This window comes from Cheilinus undulatus, linkage group 16 (assembly GCF_018320785.1).
Source record: "Cheilinus undulatus linkage group 16, ASM1832078v1, whole genome shotgun sequence".
NCBI lineage: Eukaryota > Metazoa > Chordata > Actinopteri > Labriformes > Labridae > Cheilinus > Cheilinus undulatus.
In genome coordinates this window covers 34,267,061-34,283,901 of record NC_054880.1, presented here as the reverse complement: position 1 = coordinate 34,283,901, position 16,841 = coordinate 34,267,061, and the positions used below count along the sequence as shown (strand labels likewise).

The 16,841-nt window shown below is 39.3% G+C and overlaps 1 protein-coding gene across 4 annotated transcripts in view; it reads right to left on the bottom strand.

The window, feature by feature from the left end:
- LOC121523972 (programmed cell death 6 interacting protein) overlaps positions 1 to 16,841 on the bottom strand; it is a 36,489-nt gene that overhangs the window by 13,109 nt on the left and 6,539 nt on the right. For 2 of the 4 annotated variants that reach the window (XM_041809089.1, XM_041809087.1), the window contains exons 2-9: positions 15,992 to 16,046; positions 15,832 to 15,901; positions 15,035 to 15,162; positions 11,472 to 11,625; positions 10,076 to 10,176; positions 8,033 to 8,164; positions 6,130 to 6,352; positions 1,028 to 1,151 (exon numbers count right to left, since the gene is read on the bottom strand). In XM_041809089.1, the coding sequence (XP_041665023.1) occupies positions 1,028 to 1,151; positions 6,130 to 6,352; positions 8,033 to 8,164; positions 10,076 to 10,176; positions 11,472 to 11,625; positions 15,035 to 15,162; positions 15,832 to 15,901; positions 15,992 to 16,046 (987 nt within the window). The remainder of the gene's footprint in view (positions 1 to 1,027; positions 1,152 to 6,129; positions 6,353 to 8,032; positions 8,165 to 10,075; positions 10,177 to 11,471; positions 11,626 to 15,034; positions 15,163 to 15,831; positions 15,902 to 15,991; positions 16,047 to 16,841) is intronic. The other 2 variants (XM_041809091.1, XM_041809090.1) reach the window with 1 other exon arrangement.

Sequence of the window (16,841 nt, the reverse complement as noted above, 5' to 3'; positions counted from 1 at the left end):
GGAGCTAAGCAGAGCTGTCTCTACTTATCATTTGTTATTGCTTTGATTGAGAGCCCCCTGGTGGATAAATTGACTTGAGCATCTAAACAGGTTTCCTCCTCTCCATTGTGTTATTTCATCCTACTTCTGTTCTATAATTTGTGTGTCATAATGGATGTTACTTTCTAAATGGCTGCAAAAAAAAAATCTACCCACAGGTGCAAATAAAGTAACCTGAACCCCAACTAGACCTAACCTTGCAAAGCAGATGGATACACCCGTTTCTGTGTTTCTCTCATCTGGCAAAACTCCTGTCTAAACTATTTGGGCCCAGTTAGAAAGTGACAGGACCAATCAGTGTTGAGGGGCAGTACTTTCGTGCGCGGCAGAGTCATGACGAAAGCGAGAAGCAACAAGAGGCCGGTGCAGTTATGGTGGAAGACATTAGCGTGGATGCTGCTAAAGCACCAGTTTTATCAGAACTTGATGACCTTTCTTTGTTAAAAGAAGAACAAAGAACAGCAGTGAGTTGTTTTCATTTCAAAAAACTACAGAAGTCTTGTACTGACATGTCTACAGTCGCCATGGTTTATGTTATGCAGTTCTATATGGAGTTTAATCCTCGAAACTGTGCACGCACACTGGTAGCAGCGACAATGTCACGTGTTTTGTTGCTCTGATTGGCCCGTAAAGATATGACAGACAGAACGTTCATCCAATCACCCTCTGAGTTTTTTTTTCAAAGCCTCTGCCCTTTCCCAAACGCTGTATATCGAAGGTTTTCCAGATGGATGTGTGAAACAAATCCATCTGGCGTGTCAGGTTAACCTTAACCTGAACAACAAGAAGAATTTAAGAATTGCAGAATTTAACCTGTAAGTTTTGTAAGTTTAAAAAAAGGAAATACCCCAATATCTGGTGCCTAGGAGTTATATTCTCATCACTGTGGTATAAAAAAAGTCATCGATATTGTTTGATTTTTACTAGAATTCTATCAAAGTAAAAAAATTCAGCATTGTGACCCAAATAGAGACAAATCACGTCGTACCCGTTGCAGAGATTAGTCGCCTCCCTCATCGTTCCCACCTGCCCGTTGACGGTGTCAGCCTTCCTCTGGTTGTAAATGCTCATGGACTGCTGCACGGCCATGGGAACCATCTTCTCAAACAAGTCTGAAGAGAAGAGAAAAATATCCGCAGCTGATTAAAAAATCCATACAGTGGATCGAGGCTATTCAGACGTTTTAGGACACAAGTTTCAAAGGGATTGTACTCTAAAAAGTAGAGTCCACACCACAATGTAAATCTGTAGAATAAATAATAATCCCAGCTGTCTAAGCAGACAGGACTTTAGGGGCAAGTTGAAAAAAGAGTCAGTAAATTCATTATCTTTGTTAAAATAACAGCCTACCTCTCAGACTGAAAGGTTACATCATTAAAGACAAATTTAAATTTGAGAGTTCACAGGTTAAAGACACAAATTACAGCTGAGTAATATTAAATGAGACCCTTGGCGCCACTTTTTTTACAGATATGACCCTTTTAGAGCTTGTTGGAAAAGCCTTGCAGCATATTTTAGTATGCAAAACATCTGAAAAACAGCTGAAACGAGAGTTGCCTTAGCTACAACAGATAATCACAGAGATGCCAGACTACAATCAGGGCTGCAGCACACTGTTTAAAATCAAATGTCAGACGTTTTATAGTTTTTTTAGACCCAAACAAAGAAAAAACAAAAACTTTTTAAACAGAAGAGCACTGGTGCCTTTAGGATTTCATGTGGGACTCGACAACTCTGACTACTTGGGTCTCAGGTCTAAAAGCCTTCTTGTATGTCTCAGAAATGACCTCATGATTGTTGCCAACTCACTTCCTTGTATTTGTGTTTCCAGATCTTTTTCTCACTTCCAGTGAATCAGTATGGAAAACGTTACTGAAAATGATACCAGTGTTAATTTTGGCAGCAGTTTGTAGATTTAGTCTTAGTTTTAGTGTTCAGACAAAATATTTTTAGTTTTTGTCACATATTAGTCCTTTTTTCCCCTCATAGTTTGACCCAGAATTTCTACATACACTGGCTATGCTGCGCTTTGCTCCACAACACCACCGTTTATGGAAGTGTCTATAGTGCTGTGCAAGGCAGCACAGACCTGATCAGTTTGAGGCAAGGGGGCAGAGATTACGGGAAACTGCAAGTTCACGCAGGAAAAGTACATCACCAGCAGATAATTTAGTTCTTTTGGGGTTGACTTGTTGTTCATTTTCACATGATTCCATTATTCTATTGCTTCCATCTTGGCGAGTAGGTTATGAAGTTAAAAGGTAATGTTTGCTACAAATAATCTGTGGTTTCAGGTAATATTCTGTGGTTTTCCACCTCAAAAGTTAACTTTCCTACATCAATGGCGCTGTCGTGGTGTTGTGACCCACTGCCCCCTTCTACTTGTGCCATAGGATGAGATGTAATGTGGATATAGTAGGGGTGTGGCTAAACATCACGAGACGTCTTGTCAAGGTAAAAAAACGTCTTGCAAGATTTAGTTTCTTCATAGACAGAGCACAGCTGATCGTCTTTGACCTGTTTGAAACAGCGCTGACCCCCTTACCCCTCTGCGCATGCTCATTCGAGCGCACTTTACACGCAGTGTTCAATTAGTCCATAAATGCATGAAGATTCACGCAGATACAGCTTACAAAGTGATGATGTTCCTTACTTACTCATTTTCCACTCCTCTCCCCGCTGCCTCACCTGTCCTCCGTTTATCTCACCGTGTCTGTGTCAATTATCTATCAGCTGTTGGCTGCATGCCACATCAACCAGAAACTTGGCATGAGTAACGTAACAGCCTGTTTAACACCGCACCGGTAGAATTACTAGAATATTCTCCACCATGGAGCGCATTGTTCGCTCCAAAAAACTGAGATATAGTCGCTAATATATGTATGTATCCAACACTGTCAGACCACAAAAAGATGTTGGACAAAAAATTGTGCAATTTAAGCAAACGTGTCATTAAAAAACAGATTTCTTCAAGTGTTTGTAATGGTGATAATCCCTGGTAGAAGAGAAATAGTTGATTAAATTGATGCAGCTTTTTGAATTTCAGTCTATTTTAGTCACATTTAAAATGTTTTTTCAAAATATAAAGATAGATCAAAGTTATCAAACTGCTTCTATCATCTTTATTTTTATTGGAACTGTAGTAACAGAGGATGTGACACACTATATACAGTGGATATAAAAAGTCTACACACCCCTGTTTCAATGCCAGATTTTCATGATGTAAAAAACATGACAGCAAGACAAATAATTTCACAACTTATTCCACCTTTAATGTGACCTATAACCTGTACAACGCAATTGAAAAACAAACTGAAACCTTTAAAGGGGAAAAATATAAAATAAAAAACTTAAAATAACCTGGTTGCATAAATATGCACACCCTTAAACTAATACTTTGTTGCAGCACCTTTGGCTTTTATTACAGCACTCAGTCTTTTGGGGTAGGAGCCTATCAGCGTGGCACATCTTGATGTGGCAATATTTGCCCACTCTTCTTTGCAAAACCGCTCCAAATCTGACAGATTGCGAGGGCATCTCCTGTGCACAGCCCTCTTCAGATCACCCCACAGATGTTCTATGGGATTCAGGTCTGGACTCTGGCTGGGCCATTCCAAAGCCTCAATCTTATTCCGGTGAAGCCATTCTTTTGTTGATTTAGATGTGTGCTTTGGGTCATTGTCGTGCTGAAAGATGAAGTTCCTCTTCATCTTCAGTTTTGTAACAGAAGGCCGAAGGTTTTGTGCCAACACTGACTGGTATTTGGAACTGTTCATAATTCCCTTCACCCTGACTAAGGCCCCAGTTCCAGCTGAAGAAAAACAGCCCCAAAGCATGATGCTGCCACCACCACGCTTCACTGTAGGTATGGTGGTCTTTTGGTGATGAGCAGTGTTGTTTTTGCGCCAAATATACCTTTTGGAATTATGTCCAAAAAGTTCAACCTTTTCCCACATGCATTTGGGAGATTTCAGATGTCTTTTTGCAAAATTAAGCCAGGCGTGGATGTTTTTCTTTGTAAGATAAGGCTTCCGTCTTGCCACCCTACCCCATAGCCCAGACATATGAAGAAGACGGGAGATTGTTGTCACATGTACTACACAGCCAGTACTTGCCAGAAATTCCTGCAGCTCCTTCAGTGTTGCTGTCGGCCTCTTGGCAGCCTCCCTGACTAGTTTTCTTCTCGTCTTATCATCAATTTTGGGCGGACGTCCTGTTCTTGGTAATGTCACTGTTGTGCCATGTTTTCTCCACTTGATGATGACGGTCTTCACTGTGTTCCATGGTATATTTAATTCCTTGGAAATTCTTTTGTAGCCTTCACCTGACTGATATCTTTGAATAATGAGATCCCTCTGATGCTTTGGAAGCTCTCTGCGAACCATGGCTTGTGCTGGAAGATGTGGCTACAAAAATGTCAGGAAAAGCCTACTAGAACAGCTGAACTTTATTTGGAGTTGATCAGAGGCACTTTAATTGGTGACAGGTGTGTGCTGACTCCAGTTTAACATGAGTTTGAATGTAATTGGTTAAATCTGAACACAGCCACATCCCCAGTTATAAAAGGGTGTGCACACTTATGCAACCACATTATCTCAGTTGTTTATTTTTACTTCACCTCCCTGAAAGATTTCTGTTTGTTTTTCAATTGCGTTGTACAGGTTATAGGTCACATTAAAGGTGGAAAGAGTTGTGAAATTATTTATCTTGATGTAATTTTTTTACATGACAAAAACCTGGCATTTAAACAGGGGTGTGTAGACTTTTTATATCCACTGTATGTAGTGCTGCTAAATGCATATTTGAGTCATGCCCAGAAAAGACATGAACTACAGTAGCCTGCATGTTTGCAGTGATATTCAGAGTACGAGGATTAATAGTCAGGCTTTCCAAAAAAAGGCTTGCATCTTTGCAATTCACTTCTTTCACTTGAATTAGAGAAAAGAAATTCTGTTCATATATTCTGTTATCAAAGTTTAAAAAAAAAAAAAAAAAAAAGTGTAAAATCTCATCTTGTATCGTGAGGTCAGAGTTTTGTCACACCCCCATGACAAAGTGATGATTTACTGTCTGGAGGCTGTGCATAGTGTCGTACGTATTTCAAAGCTGACTGGATACTTTGTACGTTTTTCTGGCTGTTTGAATAGATCAGCTCTATCAGTTTGACGCCATGCAAACTATGTTCTTCTGTTACTATGAACATTTCAAACATGACAAAAGTCAGTCGTCTGCCTGATCTTGTGTTGTGAGCAGACAGCTGAGCATGCTCTCTCTGGACTGTTATGTGGAACTAAACAGTAGCCAACTGGGAAGTGAAGTGACTGAAGAAGGAAACACAAAAATCACAGCAAATCACTTTTTTCTCACCTCCAGTTTGGATTGCAACCATGCACAGCCCACATCAAAGCCTTGTTTATGACCTCATCCATGATTTTTTCTTTGTAAATTTTGGTAGAAATTTCAAAAACTGCAATAGCGTGATCTTCCTGCCTGTTGCCCACCCTGTTTGACTCAAACGCTGTTTCTCACTGCAAAGGATTTGGTGAGATTTGTGAGACTTTTGAAAATAATGACACCGGTTGTGAATAGAATCTGGTAATTTGTGACGTTTCTGTCTGCATGTTTGGAGTTTTTTCATAACATTTTTAACATCTGTTAAAATTTTTTAAACCTTAGTAGGCCAGGCTTTTGCTTAGCCTAAAGACTAACAACTGGTGGAAATGCTCGCCTTGCTCTGCCTCTAAAGCAATCAAAACCCTGTCTACCAACCGTGCAAAAGTTTAAATAATTCACTTGATAATCGACATTTTAGTCTGCAGAGAATAAAATAGTTGTGCAGGACTACTGCTTATTTAGTTCTGCTTTCTGCTTACTTAATGAAATACATTTTCATCATGAGGCTGCCAGAACACAGTTACATAAGGCTTTTTCTCAAATTGTCTGAAGTTTTTGGATTTTTACAGGATAAAATCTGACATAGACACAGCTCTCCCTCAAGAATAAACTTTCTTGCCGTGACTCAGAAGTCCATGTCAAGTTTTATTCCTCTATATGAGTGTCAAACCTTCACAGTAAGAGTCTGTATTGTACCTGTGAATTTCTGGCTCAGTGGAGGCGTGATGGCCGTCGCTTTGACCAAGGCTGCCTTGCCGATGTGCTCCAGATCCTTCACCTCAGGCACGCGGTCGTGGTAGATAAAGTCGTTGTCCTTTTTGGCGGCAGTAAGAGCTCGGTTGATCTTGTCACTCAGGTCTTTTACACTCACATATTCATCATAGCGGGACGCCACCGTCTTCACCAGCTCAGTTGCATGCTGCAGGGAGAAACAGAGTAGAGGAAAGAAGACGGATTAAAACATTTGCTTTACACCGCGTTACACCCGCCACATTATTATGCAAATGATATTTTTCTCTGATTTTCCTAAATATTAATGCAAATGACAGAATATTTTTCACTCCTTGAACAAATTTCATAATGAAAAAAAATATTTTTTTAAAAATAAAAACCTCAAAATGCACTGTTCCACATTATTAAGCACAACAGCTTTTTAAAGCATTTTATAGGTTGCAAAGAACTGAAAATGGTCATTTGTAGAAATTGCAGCATCAGGGGGTCATATTTACTGAAATCAAAGCTATTTCCATCAAAAACATCTTAACAGGACAAGTTCCATGTTAACATAGGAGCCCTTCTCTGATATCACCTTCACTATGCTTGCATCCATTGAACTTGTGAGTTTTTGAAGAGTTTCTGCTTGAATTTCTTTGCAGGATGTCAGAATATCCTCTCAGAGCTGCTGATTTATTGTGAACTGCCTCCCACCCTCATAGATCTTTAGCTTGAGGATGCTCCAAAGGTTCTCAGTAGGGTTGAGGTCAGGGGAGGATGGGGGCCACACCATGAGTTTCTCTCCTTTTATGCCCATAGCAGCCAATGACACAGAGCTATTCTTTGCAGCATGAGATGGAGCATTGTCATGCATGAAGAAAATTTTGCTACAGAAGGCACGATTCTCTTTTTGTACCATGGAAGAAAGTGGTCAGTCAGAAACTCTATATACTTTGCCGAGGTCATTTTTCACACCTTCAGGGACACTAAAGGGGCCTATCAGCTCTCTCCTCATGATTCTGGCCCAAACATGACTCCGCCCCCTCCTTGTTGACGTCCCGGCCTCATTGGCCATCCACCAACCATCCACTACTCCTCCATCTGGACCATCCAGGGTTGCATGGCACTCATCAGTAAACAAGACTGTTTGAAAATGAGTCTTCATGTATTTCTGGGCCCACTGCAACCATTTCTGCTTGTGAGCATTGGTTAGGGGTGGCTGAATAGTAGGTTTATGCACGACTGCAAGCCTCTGGAGGATCCTACACCTTGAGGTTGGTGGGACTCCAGAGGCACCAACAGCTTCAAATACTTGTTTGCTGCTTTGTAATGGCATTTTAGCATCTGCTCTCTTAATCTGATGAATTTGTCTGTCAGAAACCTTCCTCATTATGCCTTTATCTGCACAAACCCATCTGTGCTCTGAATCAGCCACAAATTTCTTCACAGTACAATGATCATGCTTAATTTTTCCTGAAATATTGAATGTTTTCATTCCTTGTCCAAGGCATTACACTATTTGACACTTTTCAGCAGCAGAGAGATCCTTTTTCTTTCCCATATTGCTGAAACCTGTGGCCTGCTTAATAATGTGGAACATGTGGAAAAGTGCATTTTGAGGTTTTTATTTTAAAAAAAATAATAGTTATCATTATGAAGTTTGTTCAAAAACATTTGAATTATACTCTAACTGTTGATGACTTGAGAAATATTATGACTGTCATTTGCATTGATATTTAGAAAATCAGAGAAAAATGTCATTTGCATAATAATGTGGAACGCAGCGTATGAATATGCTTCATGATTCTATGTGGATCTTACTGTTTTGTTTGACCCTAGATTTTGCATCACATAATATATCTGAGACCATGAGGAAGTCGTGTACCTGCAGGCGAGCGATCTCTTCCCCAAAGCGTTTCTTCTGCTTGGCCAGGACGCTCTGGTGCAGCTCGGCGTTCGCTTGCATGATGCAGTGCTTAGCCGCCAGCACCGGCAGCACTTCCTGAAAATAAAAATACTGACCAGGGAGAGGCAACCACAGAGCAACACGCAGGCACACGCAAACAGATATGTACACACGCACACAACACAGATACACGATGGCAAGGCAAACCACAAAGATGGCGGACACACAGCGGCAAGGTAACAAATCACAAATGACACCAAGGGAGCCAATCGCAGACAAGCACAAGCAGTCAGAGGTGTGCAAAAAAAATAAAAATAAAAAACACAACACAAGCGTACACAATCATTGCCAATGCCACCACCACCACCACGAGGGATGCAGGAAGAGAGGAAGACAACGAGAGAGAAAACAGAACAGGCCATGAGTGTTTAACCTCTCTGCAAAAGCTGCAACACCTTCATCAAAACGTCCCAGAGCCAAAAACTGAGGATGTGTGTTTGTAGGTAGAAGAGTGACGATGATGCTGCATGTGTACCGTTGATTTCATACATTCACATTCATTCATTATCTAGTCCAATTTTCTTCTTTCTTTAAAGCATTAGTATCTATATCTACACCAAACGAGGGATTCAATGATTCAATCATTGGGTTTCAGAAAATATGAGATACCCCCAAATTAAACTGATGTATAACCAGATTATGGTTGGCAAAAGACGAAAACACTTTGTTTTGTTGAAATAAGAGGAAAACAGAGGGAAAGTTTTATTAAGCTGATGATTCTGTGCTATCCTAACCAAAAAACGTTCAAGGGAGATCTGAAAGATTAGGAGGTTGACTCTTTATATAGTGATGAGCTGATGGCACAATTTCCTTTCTCAATACTCTGTTTTATTTTCTACAAAAGCCTTTCCACTGTACATTCAGATCCCGTCATTTTTTAAATTTTATTATGTTTCAGCCTGATGCTGCAGTTAAAAAATATAATTGTCATCCTCAGTAATCTACACTCAGTACCCTGCCATGACAAAGTGAAAGCAGAACTTTAGAAAGATTTGCACTTGTGTTAAAAAACAATTTACTTGCTTTCAACTTCTTTTGATTTATTACATTGCCATTCTGATTTTATTTTATTTTTATTCTGTTTTTAATTAATTTCAGTTCTTTTCTAATTTGCTTTTAGTTTTTTCTTTTTTTTCTTTTAGTTTTTATTCATTTATTTTTAATTTATTTTTGATTGAGTTTTTTATAATTTAATTATTTCTTTTGTTTTAGTGCATTTTATTGGCTGCAAGTGTTAAATAAATATGCTAGTAAAATATCTAGGAACTATCACTTTCACTGCATTCAAAAAGCAGCTTGAAATTAATTTAATTCTGTGTTTCTCATCGAAATAACAATTTTTATTTGCATTCAGAGCCCGGTCAGAGTTAAAAAACATACATGTTGGTATAATAAATGATCATGAAAGCAACATATTCTTCTTTTCACTGAATTATTACTAATCACAGGGGATAAATTGAGAATATGCTACAATATATAAGAAGTTGGCCCTCTGGCATTGGCATAAAATCGATGTGGCCCTCTTGGTAGCCAAAGTTGCCCATTGCTGATCTAAAGCATGAAATCACAGTGTTGAGTGTGTGTGTATGTTTTAATTCCAGTGTTAGATAGACAGTAAGTACGTCAGACATCAATGATTAGACGGTGAGAAACCATTCAGAATGGAAACGGCAGCTTAGTAGTAATCAACCAATCAGAGTGAAACAGGATGGAAATGGACCAATGAGAACAGAGACAGGGAGTAATTTGGACAGTTCCCACACCTGAAAATCACCCTGAGAGTCTTTATTGTTTCCAGAAATCCACACGCACATACAGATCAATACACAGAATGAGACAGACAAAACACACACTGCACAGTATAGAATCACCACACTGAACACACAGCTGACTGTGAGTGTGTGTGTTTACTCTCTAAAGCCGAGCAGTGTGTATTTTTGCATGTGTGAGTCTCACACATACCTTGGGGAGGTTGTCTTTGTATTGGCACTGCTTGAAGGCATCGCCGTAGAAATCTGCAGCCTGATTGGCCAACTTTGCGATGACAGCATCTTTCATTTTATCTTTAGGGAGAATGAAAAGCTTTTCAGAGAAAATTTTCAACATTAAACAACAAAAATAAGTGAGAATCATGTGATTTTTCTGACTGATTATCTAAAATGTGGATGTCCATCCAACATCTGAGTGTGTGATTATTTTTTAGCGCTCTTGCGCTGCTTTATCTTGATATCATTTTATACCCTTAAATAAACAATAAAAGTGAAAACAGTAACTTAAGGTAAAGCTCTTCCACTCAGCACAATATATAGGTCTTTCTTTAACAAGTGGGCTTTTTTATGATGTAACCTTCAGACTGTTGTGCTTACAAACTCCAATAAATAACAGTAGACAGAACTGGGGCGGAAGCTCTGTGCACCCGGGATCAAATCTGCCAACTGCATGTTTGCAACACATTAATCTTGAAGTGGAAGAAAGCTGGAGTGTGTCATAAAAGATTTTTTTTTAAGTCAGCCACTCTTAACTCAGGGATACAGCGGCCTAATTTCAATTCTAAAAATATTTCATTTTCCACCCCAAACATTTAATCACAAATCTCTGTACACCTGAGACAATGATTAAGTGTTTCCATTTAGGTGTTTATTTCATTAATATCAAAATCAGCGTGAAAGTGGGTCTACAGTGATGCAGCGCAAGTAATTAATGCAGCCACACACAAAAAACTTTTAAAGTGCCAAAGTGCAAAAATGAAATGTGGGGGAAAATGTTTTATTCTCATGGCCCACCTGCAGTACTTTCACTGTCAGTTATCAGGCCAGTTGTCCAGACCCTAGGAATCACTGTATTATTTTATAATCACTGTTAGGGCCTGACCAGTGACACCAATGCACATGAGCAGTAAAATACAACTGCTGTACTATTCACACAGGACTAGTACTACCCGTGAACCTCTAATAATTTGTGAAATACCCCCTGACATCAGGATTCGGTGCGGTGCATTCACACAGGATAAGTTAAGTCTGTAATGTACTCAAATTTACAGACATTTCATACTATATTGGAGCCACGCTAAAAGATAAAAAATTAAGAGGATCCTTTAATTTCTTTTTAGAAAAAAGTTAAAATTTTTACAAAGAAAAAAACCCTTTTTTTTTGGCTTTTTCAGTGTGTCTTTCTTTGGATGACTATGATAGTTTTTGTCTACTTTAAATTATTTCATGTCTCTCTTCTGAGATCTATAGAAGTGCAGATAAAACACAAGAGTGCTCTGAAAGACTCTCCAGCCTGCTCCAGGTGTAGATGGTGTGTGTTTTTGTGTGTCTGTGTTGGTACACTCTAGATGTCTGTCTTTTTTTAGTACCTGATGTGGCTTTGAGGAAGAACACCTCCTGAGCCTGAGCCAGCATGATGAGGCTCAGGGTGCCCACGGTCTCAGGGGAGATGTCCATGGTGGGCTCCCTGTTCAGAGCTGACAGCACCGTGTCCTTGATGTGACTGAATGCCCCGCTAGCCAGCTAGAGAGAGAGAGAGAGGGATAAAAGGAGAAAACAGGTAAGATGCTAGAGAAAGGACTGGAATTCACAGAAGTAGATTTTTGGAATTCTTATTCAGTTTTAGATGCTGAAATATGAAGTTAAGTCACATTCAAGTTTAGTTTTATTCCTGGAAGAGGTCAGAATCAACTAGAAGCTTGTGTTGCAACTTCAAACTCAGTGAAAACTGGTTTTGGCCTTCTGCTAGACAAACTTTCACATCATGTGACTTTTCTTCAAATACTAATCTCAAAATAATTAAAGGCACAGATTAATTTCAGTCAAGTTTTTAAAGCATTTATGGAGCTGGAAACAGAGAGGGGGTAAGTCAGGAAAGGGAAGGGCATCAAGGATCGGATTTTAAAAAAGGCCACCTGCGCTGAGGACAGCCTCTGTACATTGGGCGCTCAGACATGAGTCTGGTTCTTCCTGAGATTCCTTCCCCTGAAAGGGAAGGTTTTGTCGCCCCTGTAACAAGGCTAAATGCTTGGGCTGAGCTCATGGTGACTAGTGCTTGTTTTTAGAATAATAGGCTAAATCAGGGAGTACGGTCTGGACCAACCCTCTTTGTAAAGTCTTTCGAGATCACTTCAGTTATGAATTGGGACTATACAAAGAAAGACTGGTTGGCTGACTTGACCTTTAGGCTAGACCCTAGATTAAATCAATTTTTCATGTTTTATGAACAAAGTTGTACCGAGAAAAATGGCTGTTCTGTTACATGTAAAAAAGAAGACCTCCAGCAAGCACAATCAAGACTTGACTAATTTTTAAAGGGCAAATCCGACATTTATAAGAGAACTTTTGCATTAACAGTAATAAAAAATTAGAATGGAATAAAATAAGGTAGGCTGTTATTATAGCAAATCAGATAAAACCAAATTCAATAAATCAGCATCAAAATCTTAAACAAAAATGTGTTATTTCTGTATTCTTCACTGAGTGGTGGTGGGCCATCGATGAAGTGGTCAGATGGGAACACGAGGGTAAGAACTACTTGTTCTTCCCAAGCTGCAACCTTCAGTCCTGAAAAATGAAGCCAATGCGGAAGTGCAAAAAAATTGCTATACTGTGAGTGTCCACTTTAGGCTGGCTGTAGGAACACCGGAAGTCCCGTCTACACACGTTAAACAGCTGGTTTTGACACTAGAAATAAGCTGGTTTACAGCCTAGTTGAAAACACCAAACGTGTCTCATTAGCCAGTGTCTTATGGTGCTCCCACTGTATGGGGGGTGACTGTTTTGGTACCACGATCGTTTGGATTATATTTAGGATGAAAGTTGACTGGTGCATCTCATTTGTTGACAGATAGCTCGGCAGGCAGAGATTCTGTCTCTGTCAACCGGAATGCTAGCTAGCAGGCTGACAGGAAGTCGCACTTAGTGGGTGGGCCGTTAGGTTGATCCAAAGTTCGGTTGAGACCGCGATTTCAATATGGAAGCCTCCACGGATTGGCTTCAAAAGCCGTTTGAGTCTACCTGTTGTAAGCAGACAACTGACGTCACACGGGGTTTGTCCAATTCTTTCTACAGTCTATGGTTCTTCCCCTCTTCTGTTAAAAAAAGGTCAATTTCTCGTTCCTTTGCAGCATATACGTATCCTGTATTAAGGAGAGACTTAACAGCTGATTTCTCTCTAAGACGACCTCAACCTGCAGATAGTCCACCAGTTTATCTGATAAAATGCTGCATTGATAACCATCTCAAAAAAAGCCTCACAGCTGCGTCAGATGACGGTTAACTTGACCCACTTTGGAGCCACTTTGTTCCAGGCAATCATCGTGCAGCTGTGAGTGACAGCTGGCCTCAGTCATTAACGTTCTGTTCACGATACAGATCAGTGGCATGGTCTTTTTTGTGAATGTATATCGGCATAAATAGACCTATAAATAATATAAATAAGACCATCCCTTTTTTTCAGGTGCGTTTAAAGGTACACACAAAAAAACTTTTATCATATTAGGGGTAAATAAGGTACATTACTAAAAACTGTAGAATCAAACTTTCATTGTAGCAAAGAGGGACACTGAAGAAATGTATTTATTTGATGTTTCTGAGTCACAATTAAGAGACAAAGGAGCTTTAGAAGTGAGTTAAAACAGACTATCAGCTGTTAGAAACATCGTCTGTATGTCCATCCAACAGGTTGGTAAAACTTTGCAGCCAGGCAAAAACATGAAACATGAGACACTGAAAAGCAGACATTCAAAACACATTTAAGGACAACTGAAGGCAGAGCCATCACCAAACGACATCTTTAGATGTCTGTAGTGAAAAGAAAGTGCTTCTTATTTCTTCCTTTTTTTTTAATTCAGTTGGGTTAAGGCTGAGTGATGCAATTATTTTTCATCCTGTTGAATCTGGTCTTTGTTGATCTGAATCTCCTGATGGAGGGCAGGAGCTCAAATTCAGCATGAAGAGGATGATCAGGACTCTGTATGATGTCCTGAGCCTTAGATGTTACCCTCTTGTAAAAAGGTAAAGATAGATCAGGTTATTTAATACCAATTATTTTACTGACAACTTTAATGATGTGTTCTAACTCCTTTTGATCTCCTATTGAGAGGAAACCAGGAGATAATGGCAAAGGTCAGGACAGATTCAAGCATGGAGTGATAAAACATTGACATTCTTTTGCTGCACACCCCAAACCAGTTGAGCTTTCAGAGGAAGTGCAGCAGCTGCTCGATTTCTCTAACTACATCAATAATTTTGTTAAAAGGCAGCTTATTATCTATGACCGTGATCATAGCAAGCCCCCAACAGCTTCCCATCTGGACCCCAAAGTAGAATTAAATTAATAAAATGTGCAAAAGACAAAAGATGTGGTTTATAGAGTATCTTTTGTCTTTAAATCCCTGCAGTTATTAAATCAACCCCAAGATGATTCATATTCCTGATTGTTTTATCAAGAACAATTTGATGCTGCAGTTTTTTTTGTGTCAACTTTCCGCTTCAGGGTCTCTCAGAGTGCATCTTTTCCAGCCTGACAATCAAAACAAAACAGCTGTTTCTTGCATGTGCTTTTAACCAATCACGACACAGCATACTAACGTCAAACCCACAAATGTACAACATGACAGTCACAGAAACATGCAGCCAGCCAGAGTATTTCAATCAACCGTATTTGGGCTGGTAGGAAATTATTTAAAAGTTGAGCCCTTGTACAAATTCAGTTGATGACCCCTGGTCTATGCTAACACCGAGGTACATCCAAGTGGGAACACTCTGCAGTCTCCTCCTTCATTGTTCTTAAAATGTAGACAGACTTTACTAATAAGCTCCATCTTTAAATATCAAACTTCCAGTAGTCCTTTCAGACTACAGTTAATTTCCCAGGTGTCCCATCACTGAACTGTACTCAGGTTACTATAAGACTGTGCAGGAGTACCTGATAGTATTTGGCTGCAGCCTTCAGTCCTTCATCGTTGTCCAGGTTCTGCTCGGAGGCGATCTGACTGGCCAGCGCTGCTGCGTTGAACAACACGCACGTCTTCTCGTAGCCCAGACTAGCTAAAGCTGCAAAACACAAAAACAAAACACAACAGAGTCAGAACTTATTCATCCTGAGGATGCTTTTTATTTGTTGATGTGAGTGCTGATATATAAAAACACACTTTCACATCAGCTCTACAGACAGATAGTTGGCACCTGGCATTTCTGTGAGCTGATATTTAACAACACCAAAAATCTTTACTGGTTCATGCTGCAGTTTCCCCCTGAGATTGGTGAGAAAATTCACCAGACACTACTCCCCAAAGAGGATTTAAGATTTACTCTGTGAGGTTTCCAGGGATTATTTGCTCTCATTATTCTTCCAGTTAAATTTTCTGAACTGTAACTTCTCTCTCCTTGACTCACTTCAGTTTCAGCACACATACCTGTCTCACGTCTCTCTCTCTTTTACACACAGTGAGTGAGCAGTTTTTCCCAAACGTGATATAACACCTTGTCAAACCTGTTTCAGGTATAACAGAGATCTATTCTGAGTTAGAGAGCTTTACCTGAGTCAAAGAGTCACACAAAGAGACGGCTGGACTCAGAGATAGTATGACAAATATTTACCCAGCAGGCCTTTGCCTTAAATACTCCTCCATATTGTTTTCTCCTACTGCAGTAAAATGCATTTGTTCACATTTATATCTTTATTTGTCTGATAAAAATCAACTGATTTGAGGTGGGACTCACCAAGTTTGACTGAGCCACCAAACAGGGATCCTTTATCAAAGGCATCCTTCCATGTGAAGGTTAAGCAGAGCTGTGGGACAAAGAGACACTTTGTGTTCAGGTAGAAGTCTTTGGAAACTGAACCTTAAACTACAATCATGTGCGCTGTTCAGTCACGTACCTGGTTTTCAGAGAAGGGAAACTTAGGCTCCACTGCACACAGCTGGTCATAGTATCTGAAGGGAGAGAGAAACGGCAGAGTTAGGACAATGTCTGACGATACAACAATGTCAAAGATAGGCTTAGATATGATACGAGCAAAAATCTAACTACTTGATGCCCTTTTCAGTAGGGATGCACGACATAATCAGCAGGATATCAGTATCGGCAGATAGTAGCTTAAGTGAATTATTATACCAGCAAATATTATTGTTATTATCAGCAGATAGGAAAATGTCTGCCGATATGTAGAACCAGAATTTGGGCTATAAAAAAATGCCTGTATCAGCTGTAAATACTGGCTGCATGAACAAATTAGATAGTGGGGTTTTAGTCTGGACCAATTACAGATGTAATATTAAAATCATGACAACCATGATATGAAATATCATCAGTATTATCAAAGTATTATTAGAATAAGCCTAAAATCTAAAAACAAAAAAGTTCTCAAGTGTGCATTAACAATAAGGTTAATGATGGTAATAAGGTTATTGAAGCATTCGATGATTTGATTTTATGATTTTATTTTATTCCAAACTTTGTCTTCTTCCACCTTTTAAACATTGCTTTAATTTCAGCATAAATCTCAACAAATAACCATGTTTTTATTTTTATTTGAACCAATTTCATGCATATTTCTACAAAAATATGCAAAATATACAATCTAAAACCATTTAAAAATACACTCCGGTTCTTGGAAGGCATCTTGCGACCCCCACTTTGCCTTAAATGACATATTTTCCATTACTTTACATTTTAACCAAAGTTACCAAAAAATCAAAGAAAACAAAAACAGATATACAATTCATATT